Source organism: Grus americana, chromosome 1, assembly GCF_028858705.1.
Source record: "Grus americana isolate bGruAme1 chromosome 1, bGruAme1.mat, whole genome shotgun sequence".
NCBI classification, from domain to species: Eukaryota; Metazoa; Chordata; class Aves; order Gruiformes; family Gruidae; genus Grus; species Grus americana.
The window spans coordinates 127,114,046-127,128,425 of record NC_072852.1 but is presented as its reverse complement, the minus strand read 5'-3'; the positions used below and the strand labels follow the sequence as shown (position 1 = coordinate 127,128,425).

The following is a 14,380-nucleotide window of genomic DNA, read 5'->3' as shown; positions in this document are numbered from 1 at the left end:
CCATTGGAGCCAGCTGGATCCGGCTCTCTCTGGCACGGGGCAGCCCCAGCATCTTCTCATGGAGGCCACCCCTGCAGACCCTTTTCCCCCCAAACCTTGCCACCTATACCCAATACAGAATAGTCACTTAGTAAACAGGCATCAGCACCCCCAAAACCTCTCTTGTTCTTGTTCTGCATCTCCAGGGGAGCACTGGCATGGGTGAGGCTCGTACTTGCCAGTCCCGTACCTACGCTGGGGCTACAAGGGATTGCTTTTCTAGTCTTGTCAACGCAGATTTGTCCAGCAGTACAAATATTAGTTTCTTTTTCCTTTAAACTCACTTGAGAGAGGTAGGAGAAAATAAAATCCCACAGAACAAAATAAAACTGACGATTTCAGCACTGATACACCTCTCCTCAATAGTTTTATTGCTCTTTCTGTATTTCTACAAATCCCGGGGCAAGGTGTTAAATCAGAGAACTATGCTGCAACACAAACCAAATACCTGGGTTTTCTCTCCTGAATTATAATAATGCACACAACTGTTCCGACATGGTTGTTCATTCAGGAAAAAAAATTAAGTCCTGACCCAGCAAATGCTAACATGTTGCATGAGGCAACAGCAAAGTTGGTCCTCTAAATTGATGCCTCTGCCTTTCCCACATCTACTAGACTAGTTCATATGTTCTCTCGTTCATGTGCTTTTCCCCCTCTTTTTCAGTTTCAATGTTTCTATAGAAGTACAGACCTTGAAGGATTCCCAATGACATACCTAGCTCTGGCTTACACAGAAACTGCCACAACTAATATGGGTACCTCTGTGTTTCCATGGCATCTCAAAATCATCAATGGGTGGCGTGTCTCTGTGTGATACAATTATCATTCAGTGTAAAATCCTCAAGTTGTGTGTCAGTAACAAGAAGGCCACGAAATGCAATCTCATTTCTGCTTAGGGTACGTTGCAGCTTCACAGCTGGCCAGAGTTTGTAGCTGTCATTCTGTGTCTGGTTTTGAGGACACAAAGCAGACCCTTCACATTAGTTGTATGTTGTTCCCTACAGCAAAGAAGTCACTTTCCTCTACGTTTTGTCAAGTGCCAGACACGTTGTTATCACACAATAAATAATAAAAATAAAAATAATAATAATAAAAAAGTGTTGTGCTCCCTAGGCTTAGGCAGATTTAAGAAACTATGTGATGCATGTAGCCTGACAGAGCTGCTTGGGCTGCTGTTTATTCACAGGTCAGCTAGGTCATGCAGAATCCCATGCTAAATGCCGGTTTCACTGAGGACTTCTGCAAAATTCATTTGCTTGTTGCCAGAGGAATAATCCTAATCGATACTCTCTAGCAACATACTGTTTCCCTACGGTTATGGGACCTTTATTATCTGCACTAACACTTTGGCTAATGCTGATTATTAAAAGTGACATTTAGGCCCATATAGTTTAAGAAAAGCATGGGATTAAGTATTATGACAGACAATGAGGTATTACTCCTTAAAGCATTTTTAACTTGCTGAAGGAAATTAACAGAAATTAAAGCATAGTTTCTCTGAAGAAAGCAAACCATATTTGACCTTTTGCATTCTGAGGGCAGATGATGGTGTCGGTTTTGGTTTGCATACAGTGCCAAGGTATGTTAAGCATTTTGAATTGCTGCCTCCTACTTATATCCTTAAATTAGTAGCCTGAGATCCTCCTCATAACCCTAAGTGTCTTTGGATTTGTTTGATCTTGGTTCAGGTTGCATCATAATTTACCGCTTAACCTAATCATCATTATTTCTGAAGTTTTGAAAAACAACAGAACCTGGGAATAAATATAATTAGTTACTGGGATATACCAACTTCTGTGACACTTTTTTTGTTATTGGCTTTCCGAAGAAATATCTGAAAAGACCCACGCATACAACGATTTAATCACAGAATCGACTGAGCTGGCAATTCATTTCACTGTTTTTGAACTGTTTTGCTAAGTACCAAATTCATTCATAAGATAAAAATCCCTTGTGCTTTTCAGTAGTCTAAAATAAGGCCACTGAGAAATGAGAAGTCATTAATTTTACTATTAGTGTGAGAGCCATCACAGACATTAAACCATAAACGTCTTAAAATTCTTAATAATCTTAACTTCAATCTTCAGTCACCAAATATTTCAATGGCACCAAAACTATTTCACCAAAGCATCCATCCTAAAAGATTCCATCCATTATGGCTTGGAAAAATATAACATTTTCCATGTAAGTGCAGTTATTTAATACCTTTACTTTTCTGTCTCGCTATCAAATCTGATTCAGTCACAATTCAGGGCCTGCAATCATTACTGAAGGCAACAGGTTGCATTTCTCAGTGTTTGCAGTCCTTTTCTCATACTGGACCAACAGTAAATGAAAAGCAGCCTGGGACTGCAAAGTGAAAAGTCTGGTCTTTGACAAAACCCTTCATTTAAACAAATAAGTGAATATTCCAGCTTCCCCTCTGAAAGAGTGATGTTTCTACCTAGGGAATATTTATTAAATACCATTTGGAACCATCAGTATCAAGTTAAAGAGGACTTCCCATTATAAATGGTATTTTGTAAGAAGAGAAAATAAAGATTAAAGAAGTAAAGATTTTGCAATAAGAGGAAGTATAAGCATACTGTAGGAATATATAATAGGTTTTATTTTTTTAAAAAAAAGACAAAGATGATGAACCTTTTCCCAGTATCTTTGCATCATTTGTTGCAAAAACATATGTGACGCACATAATAGCTATATAAAAATAACAGGTTGCTTATAGAAAGAAAGTCTAGAGAAAACAGCATATGGTGGTTTTATTTAGTGTGGCTTTTAAGTTTCAGGGAAACAGATCAATATAAGTGATCAGGAGTGAATGCTAAAAAAAGTTGACCCTATGAAAGAAATTTTGCATGCTCTTTTTTCCTAAGCATCAGAAGGACACAGAAAGAGAAGGTGAAACTAGATATAGATTAAGAAAATACAAGGTTCGAGTAGCTTAGTTTTTGTTCAAATTTTGCTTTAACTTTTCTGATCGACCATTTTCCCCAGTTGTGACAAGTCATGGGAGAGAGGGAGGGGGCGGGGTGGAGCAGCAGGCAGGGGAAGAAAGAAGAAAGAAGATTTTTTGTCAGCACCACTCAAAACCAAAAGTCTCTCTTTGACCGTTTCAGTGTCTTGAGTTTCTATATCATCAAGCAAGTCAGAGTACTGGTTACACTGTGCAATATCTTTAGGGATATGTAAATGCAAGAAACATCTTGTAAAGAACAGCGTTGTAATGTAAAACACTAAGCTGGGTAACTCGAGGATACGAATGAAAAACACTATGTGCCTAATCTTGATTTACTTTTCTGATTTTCCCTTTTTTAAGACTAAGATCTATTCTAAAGATAACAAAAACTAAAGAAACTGCAGTGCAGATAGAGAATCCTGATTTTTGTAAACAGGTGCACCTCGCATCCTTATTCTGATGCACAGATGCTCAGATCATAAGGGAAAAGATAAAAAAAATGCAAACAAAACTATTATTACTTGATACTTCTCCCATTTCTGGTAGAGCCTTGATTTCCCTCCTTTCAGTTCTCCATTTCAGCACTCCCTCTTTCATGACTGCATCACTGGCTCTATCACGTCCAGGACATTTCTGCAAGGATTCCACAACAACTGTGTTACAACTTCAGTTCTGCAGCGTATCACGTGGACATTTGGGACCTAGTGGCACAGAGCGGAGAAGATGCAAGACAGTTTGTACTTTGTAGTTTAAGAAGAAGGAGATGGGCTATATCCACCCGATAAGACGTACAGCTAAGCAGGAAGCTGAAGGCTTTCTTGTTATTTCCAGTTCAAATACAGTAATCTTCTGGTCTGATTTCACCAGAATGAGAAGAGGAAGCAAGAAAATATCAGCCTTCAGAAAATTCTCACACTTTTCTCTGGATGTCTTTACTGACCAAAGTCTAGCCACTGTTCAGATAGCCGGGTCTTTCCCCTGCCCTTCGCTCCTTCCAGCATCATGCAGAAAGTTAACATGGTGCTTAGCAACAACCAGCAGCTTCTGGAAATCTCAGCGTTTTCTATGGAGATTAAAACTATATGATTTCAGGGATAGTTGGTTTAATACTCTGTGAAAAAAATAACTGTAGTCTGGGGTGGGGAGAAAGGATGTCCTTTAGCATTTATTATCAAATACACCCACCCACCCACAGAAATTGTTAGCAATTTTAATTCTGTTACACAGTAAAAATAAATAAATGAAAAACCCACAAAGTTTGAACTCTGGCTCTCACTGGACAAGAATATTTCCTTTTTTCCTAAAAGACTTAATTTATTAATACATTTTGATTAGATGTAATATTTCTTTGTGGAAAGCTTTTTGGCAGTGCATAACCAGATGCTCAGTAATTCCCCTTGGACAAGCTTGACTCCCACATGTGCCTTTCCTCATGCATTTTTTGCAAGATGATTACCATCCATTTGTCAAATGACTGTCTCACGGAACACCTGAAGCCCCTCCATTCCTCACCTTACGTACCATTTTTCCTCCTCCTGCCATCCTCCTCGTTCCAGTGGATTTTAAAATGGAGATTTTAGTGATAGAGAAGAGTACATCTCCTTCTGGGTCAGCTTCCCATGACCCTTGCCTGAGATGGTCAGACACTTCCCCACACCATGGGTATTTCTAAAACAGAATTTCCACCTTGTTCAGCAGAAACCACAAGCTGAGAGAAGCAGCAGCTGGCCAGCATCAGAAAGCCGAGAGCTGCCACACTACACACGTCTTCCTGTTGTCAGAAGGAACATTCAGGACATGTCAGGGTGAGCTCATCCAAAGCAAGAGGTCCTGGGGTGCCAGAGGGCAAAACTGTACAGGAAGCACATTTCAAAGGCCTTGTTTCTGGTTAAGACTATCCATTAAAATAATAATAAAAAAAAAAGGTAAAAAATTAATCATGACCTCGCCTCAATAACCTACTGAATGGTCTTGTAAAACTAATAAACGTTGTCTCCACCATAGGTGATCTCCTCCCATGCTTGTGCTTTTGAGCACTAACTGTGCAGCTTGTAACCAAAAAGGTCTTTTCAAGTTGACGATACAGCACTGCTTTCTTGCAAGACTCCTCCAACAATCAATAGGTCCAAGCACAACTTGGTTTTGTCTAGCACCTTTTCAGGACCATTCTAACTCACGTGTCCAGCTCAGTATTAAAATTTCAAGTTTCTATGGACAACATTCAAAGAGGCCTACCTCCAGTCTTCTAAACTTCGTCACTCCTGGAGCGTCAGGCAGCTGTTATTTCCCTCCTGGGTAAGTTTCCCTCACTGGCTTGAGCATCTCCCTACCCCAATTCCGTTTTACTACAGTAAGAACAAGACATTGACTGAACTTGCAAGTGCTTCACTCAACAGATGTTGATGGGAATTATCATTGCTCTGCCAGACTGCTCCAGCTCATATTCTTAATCTCTATTTTTGCCTGTCCCTTTTCCTGTACTCATCTCACACTTTTTATTTATTTCCTCATTTTTCCTCTTCAGTTCGCGTACCTAAGTATCAGCATATATGTTGATTTCTCTCTCTTCTTTGTTGAATTAATATATTTTACCATATCTGTGGTACATATCTGAAAATCTGTCTGGAAGTGAGCGTATTTTTCTTGTGTTATCGCACTGTCTAGGACTACAGAATTTTTATCCTTGGCTGGGATTAATAACCAAAATCATATGAAGGAGTACATGCAACTGACTTCCACCTCATTCAATAAATAACCCTTCACATTTTTCTTAATTAGGGCTGGCCAACATGTGAGTGAAAACTTCCTGTGCTCTTGCACACCTTTTAGATCACCCTTCCAAGAAAAGATTTGAAAACATCAGTCTCATATCTAAATATAAAGTGAAAGATGTCAGCTCTGTAAATTAATTCAGCAAGACAGAATGGAAAGAGAATTTATATGTAAGTATGAGAAAAAATCTATGTGCATCAGGCTAAAGTAAGACAAATACACAATTGGGTATCTGCATGTATCTGCAGTGGAAACATCTGCTGGCTCTTATTGCTGCTTCTCTCCTCTTTTCTTCTTCTATTTCCGTACTTTTGCTTCCGAGCCCTCTTTGTTGAATGTAGATGCTTTTTTTCCTATTATTTTTCATCTTTGATTACTAGCTTGTAAAATAATAAAAGGAAAGGAAAATGGAAAAATTGTTTCCTTTAACCCCACCAGATCTAGAGTTTCACGGCTAAGGGCCAACTCAATGCTTAACATTTTAAATTTTTATTTTTATTAATAATCATTATATACAGGGGCTTGCTCATTAGACAGGCTTGTATTACTGTAGCTCTATTTATAACCAACAGCTAGCTCCACCTAGTGTCGTCTTAACTCATCAACGAAACAGAAAGCTAAACCGAATACTATAGATAAAACGGAAGCAAACTATAAAATCACTTGTCAGCTGGATGATGCCCACAGACAGCATGCAGTTACGATTACCAGCGTCACAAGGAGAAGACCATTTTAAGTAACTACTATATGATGATAGCCAGCCAGCACTCTTGAGACAAGGAGTAACTAGCAGCTTCAGGGTTATAAATATAATATATGCAATATAAAACAGTTTTACTGCTACCCTGGAAAGTTGAATGGCACTTAAGCTGTTTATATGAGTTATTCTCTCTATGGTTGCATCGTCATCAACAAGGACAAATTTTGGTTAAGTTTAATAGAACTTCTCTGAAATAGAATAACAATTTATTTTGTTTCATTTTTTTTTAATTTTCATCAAAACCACAGAACTATTTTTGGCTATGCAAACCCCATAGTGATCCTGTCCATGAATAAGTACATCTCCCCTTCCAGCAGTTACAAAATAATTTAAAATGCCTCTCAGGGGTGAGCAAAGCAGGGAAATACTCAAACTAGCTAACAGTGCTTCAGTTTTACTGATCTTTACCTTCAAACTTTCTAAAGGCTGGATCACTGTTGTGTATCTAGAAACATCTATCTTTCTGAAACTGTTACAGCTTTAGTCAGCAACATTTAGTGTTTAATAGCCTGATCCTCTTTTGACAAGACTACATAGAGTACAGCCAGCAAAGTCATTTAAAATAAATTCAGAAAAGTGAATATCCAGAACAACAGGGGATTTCTTGATTATCACTTGGGAAAAAAAGACAGACCTACTGAAGAAGGGAGTTTACATTGAAAGAAAGCATTTTGTAAGGCAAAATATTCCAAATAATTTAACATACTGATAGCCTGTGAGCTATCAAACGGTGTTTGAATGGTTGTTGGACCTCTGAAGCGGAAGGAAAGAGAGGTCCTGCCTTATGTTTAGAAAACACCGCTTTTACTTCTTAGATCCAGGGTGACCCACTCCGATAGAGCTGACATCTGTTTTAAACCTGTTCGAATCACCTGTTCGGAGCTGCTTAGCGGTTTCACCCTAGTGGTGATAAAATATATTTCAATATGTACAGTATACACTTAATGACTGCTCACCATGACAGAGGAGTATATATGTTGCGGGCAGAGGGGGGGTGAAGGCGCACAGAAGGACGGAACATATATTAAGATGATACGTACACCAAAGCATGCACCTTTAAATTTTTCTCAAACTTTCTCAAAATAGTCAGTTGAAAGTTATGCTCGTGACTCATCTTGTTTGAAGTATTCACAGCTAAATTCAATGATTATATGGAAACCTATCTGCAACACAGAATATGAATTTAATCAAATGCACACAAAAATACTCTCTGACGTTTCAAAAATAAGAGAATACTCCAGTTATCAATAATTTAGCAGTTACTGTCATTTCTCATTAACAGCTTTCAAAATCCTATCTGAAACAAGCTGATACAGAGAAATTAAGAGCAGTAATCAAGCGAGAAATGATAGACCAGCTGGGTAGGCATCAAGTTGGCAAAATGTGAATACAGTTCAATAGCTGAAACAGATGCTGGAGTTGTTGAGAAACCCTGCAGGAAATATTGATGTATTTTCTTTATATAATACCGAACAACCGAATAAATGTCAAGAGCTAGAAACTGATGGGGAATAAAACCTGTCGGAAAAACTAAGTATAAAGCAGAGACCTGCAATAATATCTTTTCATTATACCGAAAACATTCAGTACATGCATCTTCACCTCCTCGGGATTCCTGAATGTGCCAGTACATCAGTCAGAGCTTGCTAGTGAATCAGAGGGAGCCTTTCCCAGTCTTGTTTCACATTTGTTTGTTTCTATCTACCTGAGGCTTCACAGACTTAGAAAATACTTTATTCTTCAGCCTCATCCTAACACAACACTCTCTTTCAAACAAGCGATTCCCCGAGCTTGGAAGCAAGCAGGAAAGAAAGGGTAACACAAGCATAAATGAAACTGCAAAATCTATTTTGCACAAGGAATGTTGTTTTCAGAGTTTCGAGACCTCAGCAACAAATCCTCTGCCATCAGCGGCAGCTCGTTCTAGCATATGCTTTGTCATGGTCAGTTTCTAATTACATTCATAATGATGCAATAGGTTTGATAATCCTACCTTCCATGCCAGCTGCTTTCCTTGTCACTCCATCATGCCAATAAGTTGGCTGCCGTAACAAATCAAGATAGTGCAAAACAGCATCTTTCCCCTGCATCTGTCATCTTCCTGAAAGCATTCTATTACTGCCGACTGCTGGGAACCAGAAAGTCTATTTGAATTCCAGCAGCTCCCCTTTCGCATGATTCAAGTTAGGTTAGGTGGGCATGCCTAACATGATTCTCTCCATCATTTATTATGCAGCTGCTACACCGTCGGTGTGGTAACCACTCTGACTTTATCTGATACGTCAGTCTTGCAAACCTCTACCTCCGTGCAAACACACGAGCCACAGAAGCATCTTGCATTTAATGAGCGTTCTCCCTGCCTAAAGAGAGTGCATCTGCAAATCTGTTTCAAATCCTGCTGCTCGCATTGTCCTCTAAGGCTGATGCAAATGTTTGAAGATTTTTTTTTTTTTATTGTTGCATTTCGTCTCTTCAGAAAGCACAGTTCTTCGTGCACGCTTGAATTATTCACACTTCAGCTAAATGTTTGCTGATTTGTGTCCAACCACACAGCACCTTCCCGTTGAAACTCTCTGCTCGAAAGCTACTTCTGAATAACAGTGCTGTGCATTCAGGCTCTCAACTCTGTTTCATTTTAAACATGGCTTTTATAGCTACACCTCAACAAACACATTTAGCTCTCTTCATGCAATGAATGGCTGTCTAATGAGAGAACAGTAGATTTTTAAGCAATTTATCTAGGTCTACCTGTAGGTGACTTGTGCGTTTTGTGCTTTATACATTTTAGCAGTAAGTGGGTAGCTTTGTTAGAGCATCTTGCTATTCTTAAAGTGGCAAGAACACTACCATAAGCTGTTTTTTCTCAGCCTGTCGAGGACACTCTCTCTAACGACAGAGTTTACTTAACTGCTTCTGAGTGTTGTGAATTAAAGGGATAGGATTGCTTTGTTGTCTTTCTATTTATATTTTCTGTTGGGGTGGGGGAAAAACACGCTTGCGTCACTGATTTCAAAAGAATATTAATAGAAATTGACATATACACATCAATCATCCTCCAAGTTAAATTAGCTGCGTCTCCTCCCACCACTTCTGCCTGCAGTTCGGAGTCAAGGCATTTCATCTTTAATGCATCTGCTTGCTCATAAGCTGAATAAACATCCCCAACCCCACGCTGGAAAGTTTGAATACCTGAGAGAGAAGACAGGAACAATTTAACATGTGCAACTGCCTAAAACCAGTTAATTAAGTGAAGTAGTGAGGGAGAGCAAGGACTATCGCTGGAGTAATACCTCCTTCCTCAGCCTTTGCACAATGGCAGAGGGGGAGAGAGGAAGGGGAAAGGGCACAGTCCTCCGGGAAGAGCTTCCCCTTGCGGCAGCAGCCAGCTCAGCATCACTCACCAGTTCTCATATTCCTGGCTCAAAAGGCTCGTAGGGTTTTACTTAAGCCTCAGTTCTTCACTCAGATTAGATGTGGCGAACTTCTCCATGGTTTGCAACGCCCCACACCTCAACGGTCCCTTCCTCCCCCACAATTTCCTAGTCTCGGTTAAGTTCCTGAACCTCTTGGCTGTGAAAAAAGAAAAAAGCTTGAAAACATGATCTTAGGGAAGGTAAGAGAATCTCCTACTTTGAAAAAAAGCAGAAATAAAAAATCAGGACATCGGATGTCTTCCTCTAGGCCTCCCGCAGGGGTGTTATCTGCGACTGCAGGGCACGTTCCTCTCCGTGCCTTGCGGAGCCCCAGCCCAGGGGCTGGAGGCAGGGCCCCAGGGTCCCCCGACTCCGGCACGCTCCCCCGGGCAGAGCGGTGGCCACGTTCCCCTGGCAAACACCCGCCGACGGGCAGCGGCGGGAGCGGGCTGGCGCCGGGGGTGCCGAGCGTGGGATGGCTCCTGGCGCTGCTGGGAGGGACTCGACTCCCCGCTCTCGCCCACTTCTAAATGGCACAGCTGACACCTGAATGAGCTAACATAGCATGGCGCCGTTTATATTTGATACTGTATTTATTCCTAGCGTGCTGCCAGAAAATGCCTTTTTAGAGATTTCATGTAAATAAAGTAGAATTACTACATCTGTTCCTCTGTCTGTAGCAGCACATATCAACAAGCTAATTTCGCATTCAAGGCAACAGAGACAGTCCTATCGTATAGTTGCAAAGCGCACAACTATAAAGTGCCTATCTGAAAATACTGTCAGCTCCTTTTTGTTCACAGTTCAAGTCATTTCTGAAGTGAAACAAACCAGACAATAAAAGAGGACTGACTTTGAAGTCCCCATAAATCCAAAGCACATAAAAGGATATACTTAATATTTCACACTTCTAGCTGCATTATGATTTTTAAACCATAGACACAGCAACAAGGAATTTACGTGGCATTTCACAAAAGACGAGTTTGAGTTCATAGCTTATATAGCCTGTAGTTGCAGGGAAGACCTAAAACACCCAAAAACTCACCATAGGCTTGATTTCCAGTTCAGTGAATTTTGAGCTGTGCAAGATTACAGAGGGACGTATCCAGATAAACATTTCCTGTGTTAAACCCCCAAATAATACTTGTAAGAGAATGGGGGCATCTGGTACGACATAAATATACTTTAGCAGAATTCTATCCCACCCTGATACCTCAGAAGGAAGTACAAAAAGGAGGAAACAGCCAAAAGGAGGAAAAAAGAAAGGGGGAATTATGGAAGAGAGAGAAAAGCGTGGCATTACAAGGAGGATCCACTGGGGTTTATCATTCAGTATTACTGCCCTCCAGCACAGCATACAGCAGGCATGATGTAGTTTAGCCACATAGACCATTCCCACTCAGATCAGAGCTGTGGGAACTAGTCAGTTTTGCCCTTGGCAAAAAAAAAACCCAAACAATTTTTTAAATTATTTTTTGGGGAGAAGAAAGGAGACGTAATATAGCAGTCTTGGCATCTTCTGTGTACGCTAGCTGTATAGAAAAACAGCCCAGAGATCATTGAAGAATATGGGAGGAAAAACCAGTATCATTCATTCTGTCCACATACTAATAGGCCAGATTAATAGCTGGTTTTGGTCTCTAGTTTTTCTGCATTTTTCTGAGAAAACAACAGCCTTCGTTTCTGCTTATTGTAACTGGATTCAGCATCTGCATAGATATAATTATAGTAACCCACCCATATGGAATGAATTGCTTTAGAAAGAAAGCTCCACGGGTAGCGCTCCCAGACTCTACAGTAACACAAATACATAATTTTTTGTCTTATACAGAACTGTCCCCAGTCTGGAAAAAGCAGAAATAAATGACAAGTGGAAAAGCACTCATCAAGTGGTATTCTGCTTTTTACAGTACTGAGCTCAGTAGGCAAAGAAACTCTAGTCTATTTGGGTGACGATGGCATGAGAAAGGAAGGAAGCCCATCTCTCTTCCTATTCCATCTACAGCTCATGGCAAAGACATGTCTGTTCTTTTTAGTTCCTTCACTGCTACTAAAGCAACTAATTGGCTTATTCAGTGTGCTTGAATTTGATTGTGGTGGTGTGTGCACATTACAATAACAACTAAGATACAAGGTAGAATCTCTGCTTGCTACCATTTCTTTTTTCTCTTGTTTTCCTCTTTGGAAGTGCTAGTGACTCCAACTAAGCAAGAGTAGATAATGGATCACTGAAAAAAATTAAGCAAGAAGACTGGCCTTGACCTTCAGCCCTACGTGATGCTCTACATAATGCACTCTCTCTGCTGATTTTACCTAGCAAAAATCGTTCATTTGTTTTGCTAATATGTCTCCTGAAGAAAGTAAATTTCTCTTCCCTTTTTCCCTGCCTCCCATTATTCTTAGGTACTTCATCCCTCCCTCAGTAAACAACTAATTCAATCAATCAATCATGCAAGAAAATACCTTAATGATATACTGTGCATGTTTAGATTAATAAACATCTCCAATGGAAAGTTTGTTTGGACAACACAGACAGGAGTTATTATTTCTTACTATTAATCATATTAACTACTTCTCAATTATAGGTTTTCTCATGTATGATTACAAAAATAAGCTGTCCATAAAGAATTACTTTCCCGTAGAGTTAGAGCTATCAGGACTTTCATTTTAATGACAATATCTCAATAGTTGAGAGAGGATCACTTCTGACAATTATGGCACACATAGCCTTGACTGTTCAAGAATTAAAAAATTACTACAGAGGAGCATATAAACAACTGAAAATGAGCGATATATACAAAGTCATGCCTCTAGAAACTACGAGCCCAATGCAACCATCATCTCCACACAGATGTTCTAAAAGCCCTGGGACTCCAATGGAACGGTTCAAAGGTCCGGTCACCCAGACAGGACAACCGTGTTGCCCAGAAAGACTTTTCAGGTGCGGATGTCTGAAATCATCCAGCCAGGCACCTGACAGCCATCCAAGGATCTGAAACTTTCAGGAGTAAGAAACTTTTTGCTCATCTGCACCATAGTTCATATTTTTTTATGTAGAAGTAATCTTTTTTATTTTTTTTTTTAATTGAGTGTCAGGTATATGAAATTCACTTAGGTTTCGGCATTTGTCATAAACTGAAAGCTCAGAACACATTTATCTGAGGATGTGTTAGGAGGACTCATAACCAACTTTTCAAAGTGAGATAGATTCCATTTATGGTAAGAAAGTTTTGTAAAGTTTTATTAGACATGCTTACAACAATAATAAGCAATGATGTCCTCAGCAACCCCAGGATTTCATATTACAGAACTTGGATAAAAAATTATTCATAAAAGATGTTACAGAAACAGTTCTCTGAGGGCATCTCTAATGGCAGAGTACAGCATGCTAAAAAGTGGATACTCTACATCAATTTTGGATATTGCTGTGTGATACTGTCATCTGAACACTGTTATAAATGTGGATACTGTGATCTCTCAAATGCAGCAACTGTTGAGGTGTTGAGGGTTTTTAATGGCAACCTCTGCTTATGTCTACAGATAAGCCAACAGACATTCTACATTTTGTTCTCACATAGCATATGTATTTCAGTGACAGTGAATTTAAAATAGTAGGTTCTAGCAAGTAAAAAAAAAAAAAAATCTAGTTAACTCATTCTCCAAATATTTAACACACATCAGAAAGCAAAACCATAGAGAATTTCACTGTTTAACACTCAGAGAATTAGTGACCTTGAACTCTTCAGGAAATGCTGTTAATCTTCCTCCTTAAGCAAGTCTCGTATGTGCTGTTAGCACAAAACTGAACAATGACATGAAGTTTTAAGATGCTAATTACATAAAACATGTATTTTGTTCTCCTCAGCTCCTTTTAAATTAGACTGACTTGAGCTATGCAGCTTTAACTTCTTCCATTTGTACCTTTACTTCTTTGGGAAAAGACATTGTTCAGCAATACTAGGCTTGAAATAATTACTGACGTAAGCATCTTAATTTGTTCATTCTTTCTACAGCTGCAGTCCATGTATAAGACAATACATAACAGATGTACCAGGAATAAAATAAAAATAAACAAAATAAAACAAAACCCCAGACTTAACACACATCTCTCAGCCTGCCCTTCTGTGCAGCCCCTGTGTACCCGTACTCAGCTCACTGTGGTTTTGAGCTCACCTGCAAAGTACTCAATGTTTCTCTCCATTTTCACCAAATGCAGATGATTGTCACTTAAGCTAAATTAGGGAACTGGTTAAATGGCAGCTGGTCGATAAATGTTTTGGAGATCACAGATCACATGCTTTCAAATGTTCTCTATTGGTAATTTCTACTGCTACTACAGTTATATTCTGGTTTAGAGGTATTTCCAATTCACTGGTTTCCTGATGAATCGTTAACCATTTGGTAATGTGCATATGACAGCTATATGTTACAAAATTAATT

General features: G+C 39.4%; 1 protein-coding gene across 4 annotated transcripts in view; it reads right to left on the bottom strand.

Annotated features, from left to right (window-relative positions):
- The window catches only part of DMD (dystrophin), a 1,313,294-nt gene that overhangs the window by 1,192,454 nt on the left and 106,460 nt on the right, over positions 1 to 14,380 (bottom strand). Inside the window, exon 1 of one of the 4 annotated variants that reach the window (XM_054803063.1) lies at positions 8,521 to 8,790. The exons of 2 other annotated variants lie outside the window; for them this stretch is intronic. In XM_054803063.1, coding sequence (XP_054659038.1) covers positions 8,521 to 8,617 — 97 coding nt within the window. In that variant the 5' untranslated portion in view covers positions 8,618 to 8,790. Of the gene's footprint in view, positions 1 to 8,520; positions 8,791 to 14,380 lie in introns of those variants that run through there. One more of the 4 variants, XM_054842637.1, reaches the window with a different exon arrangement.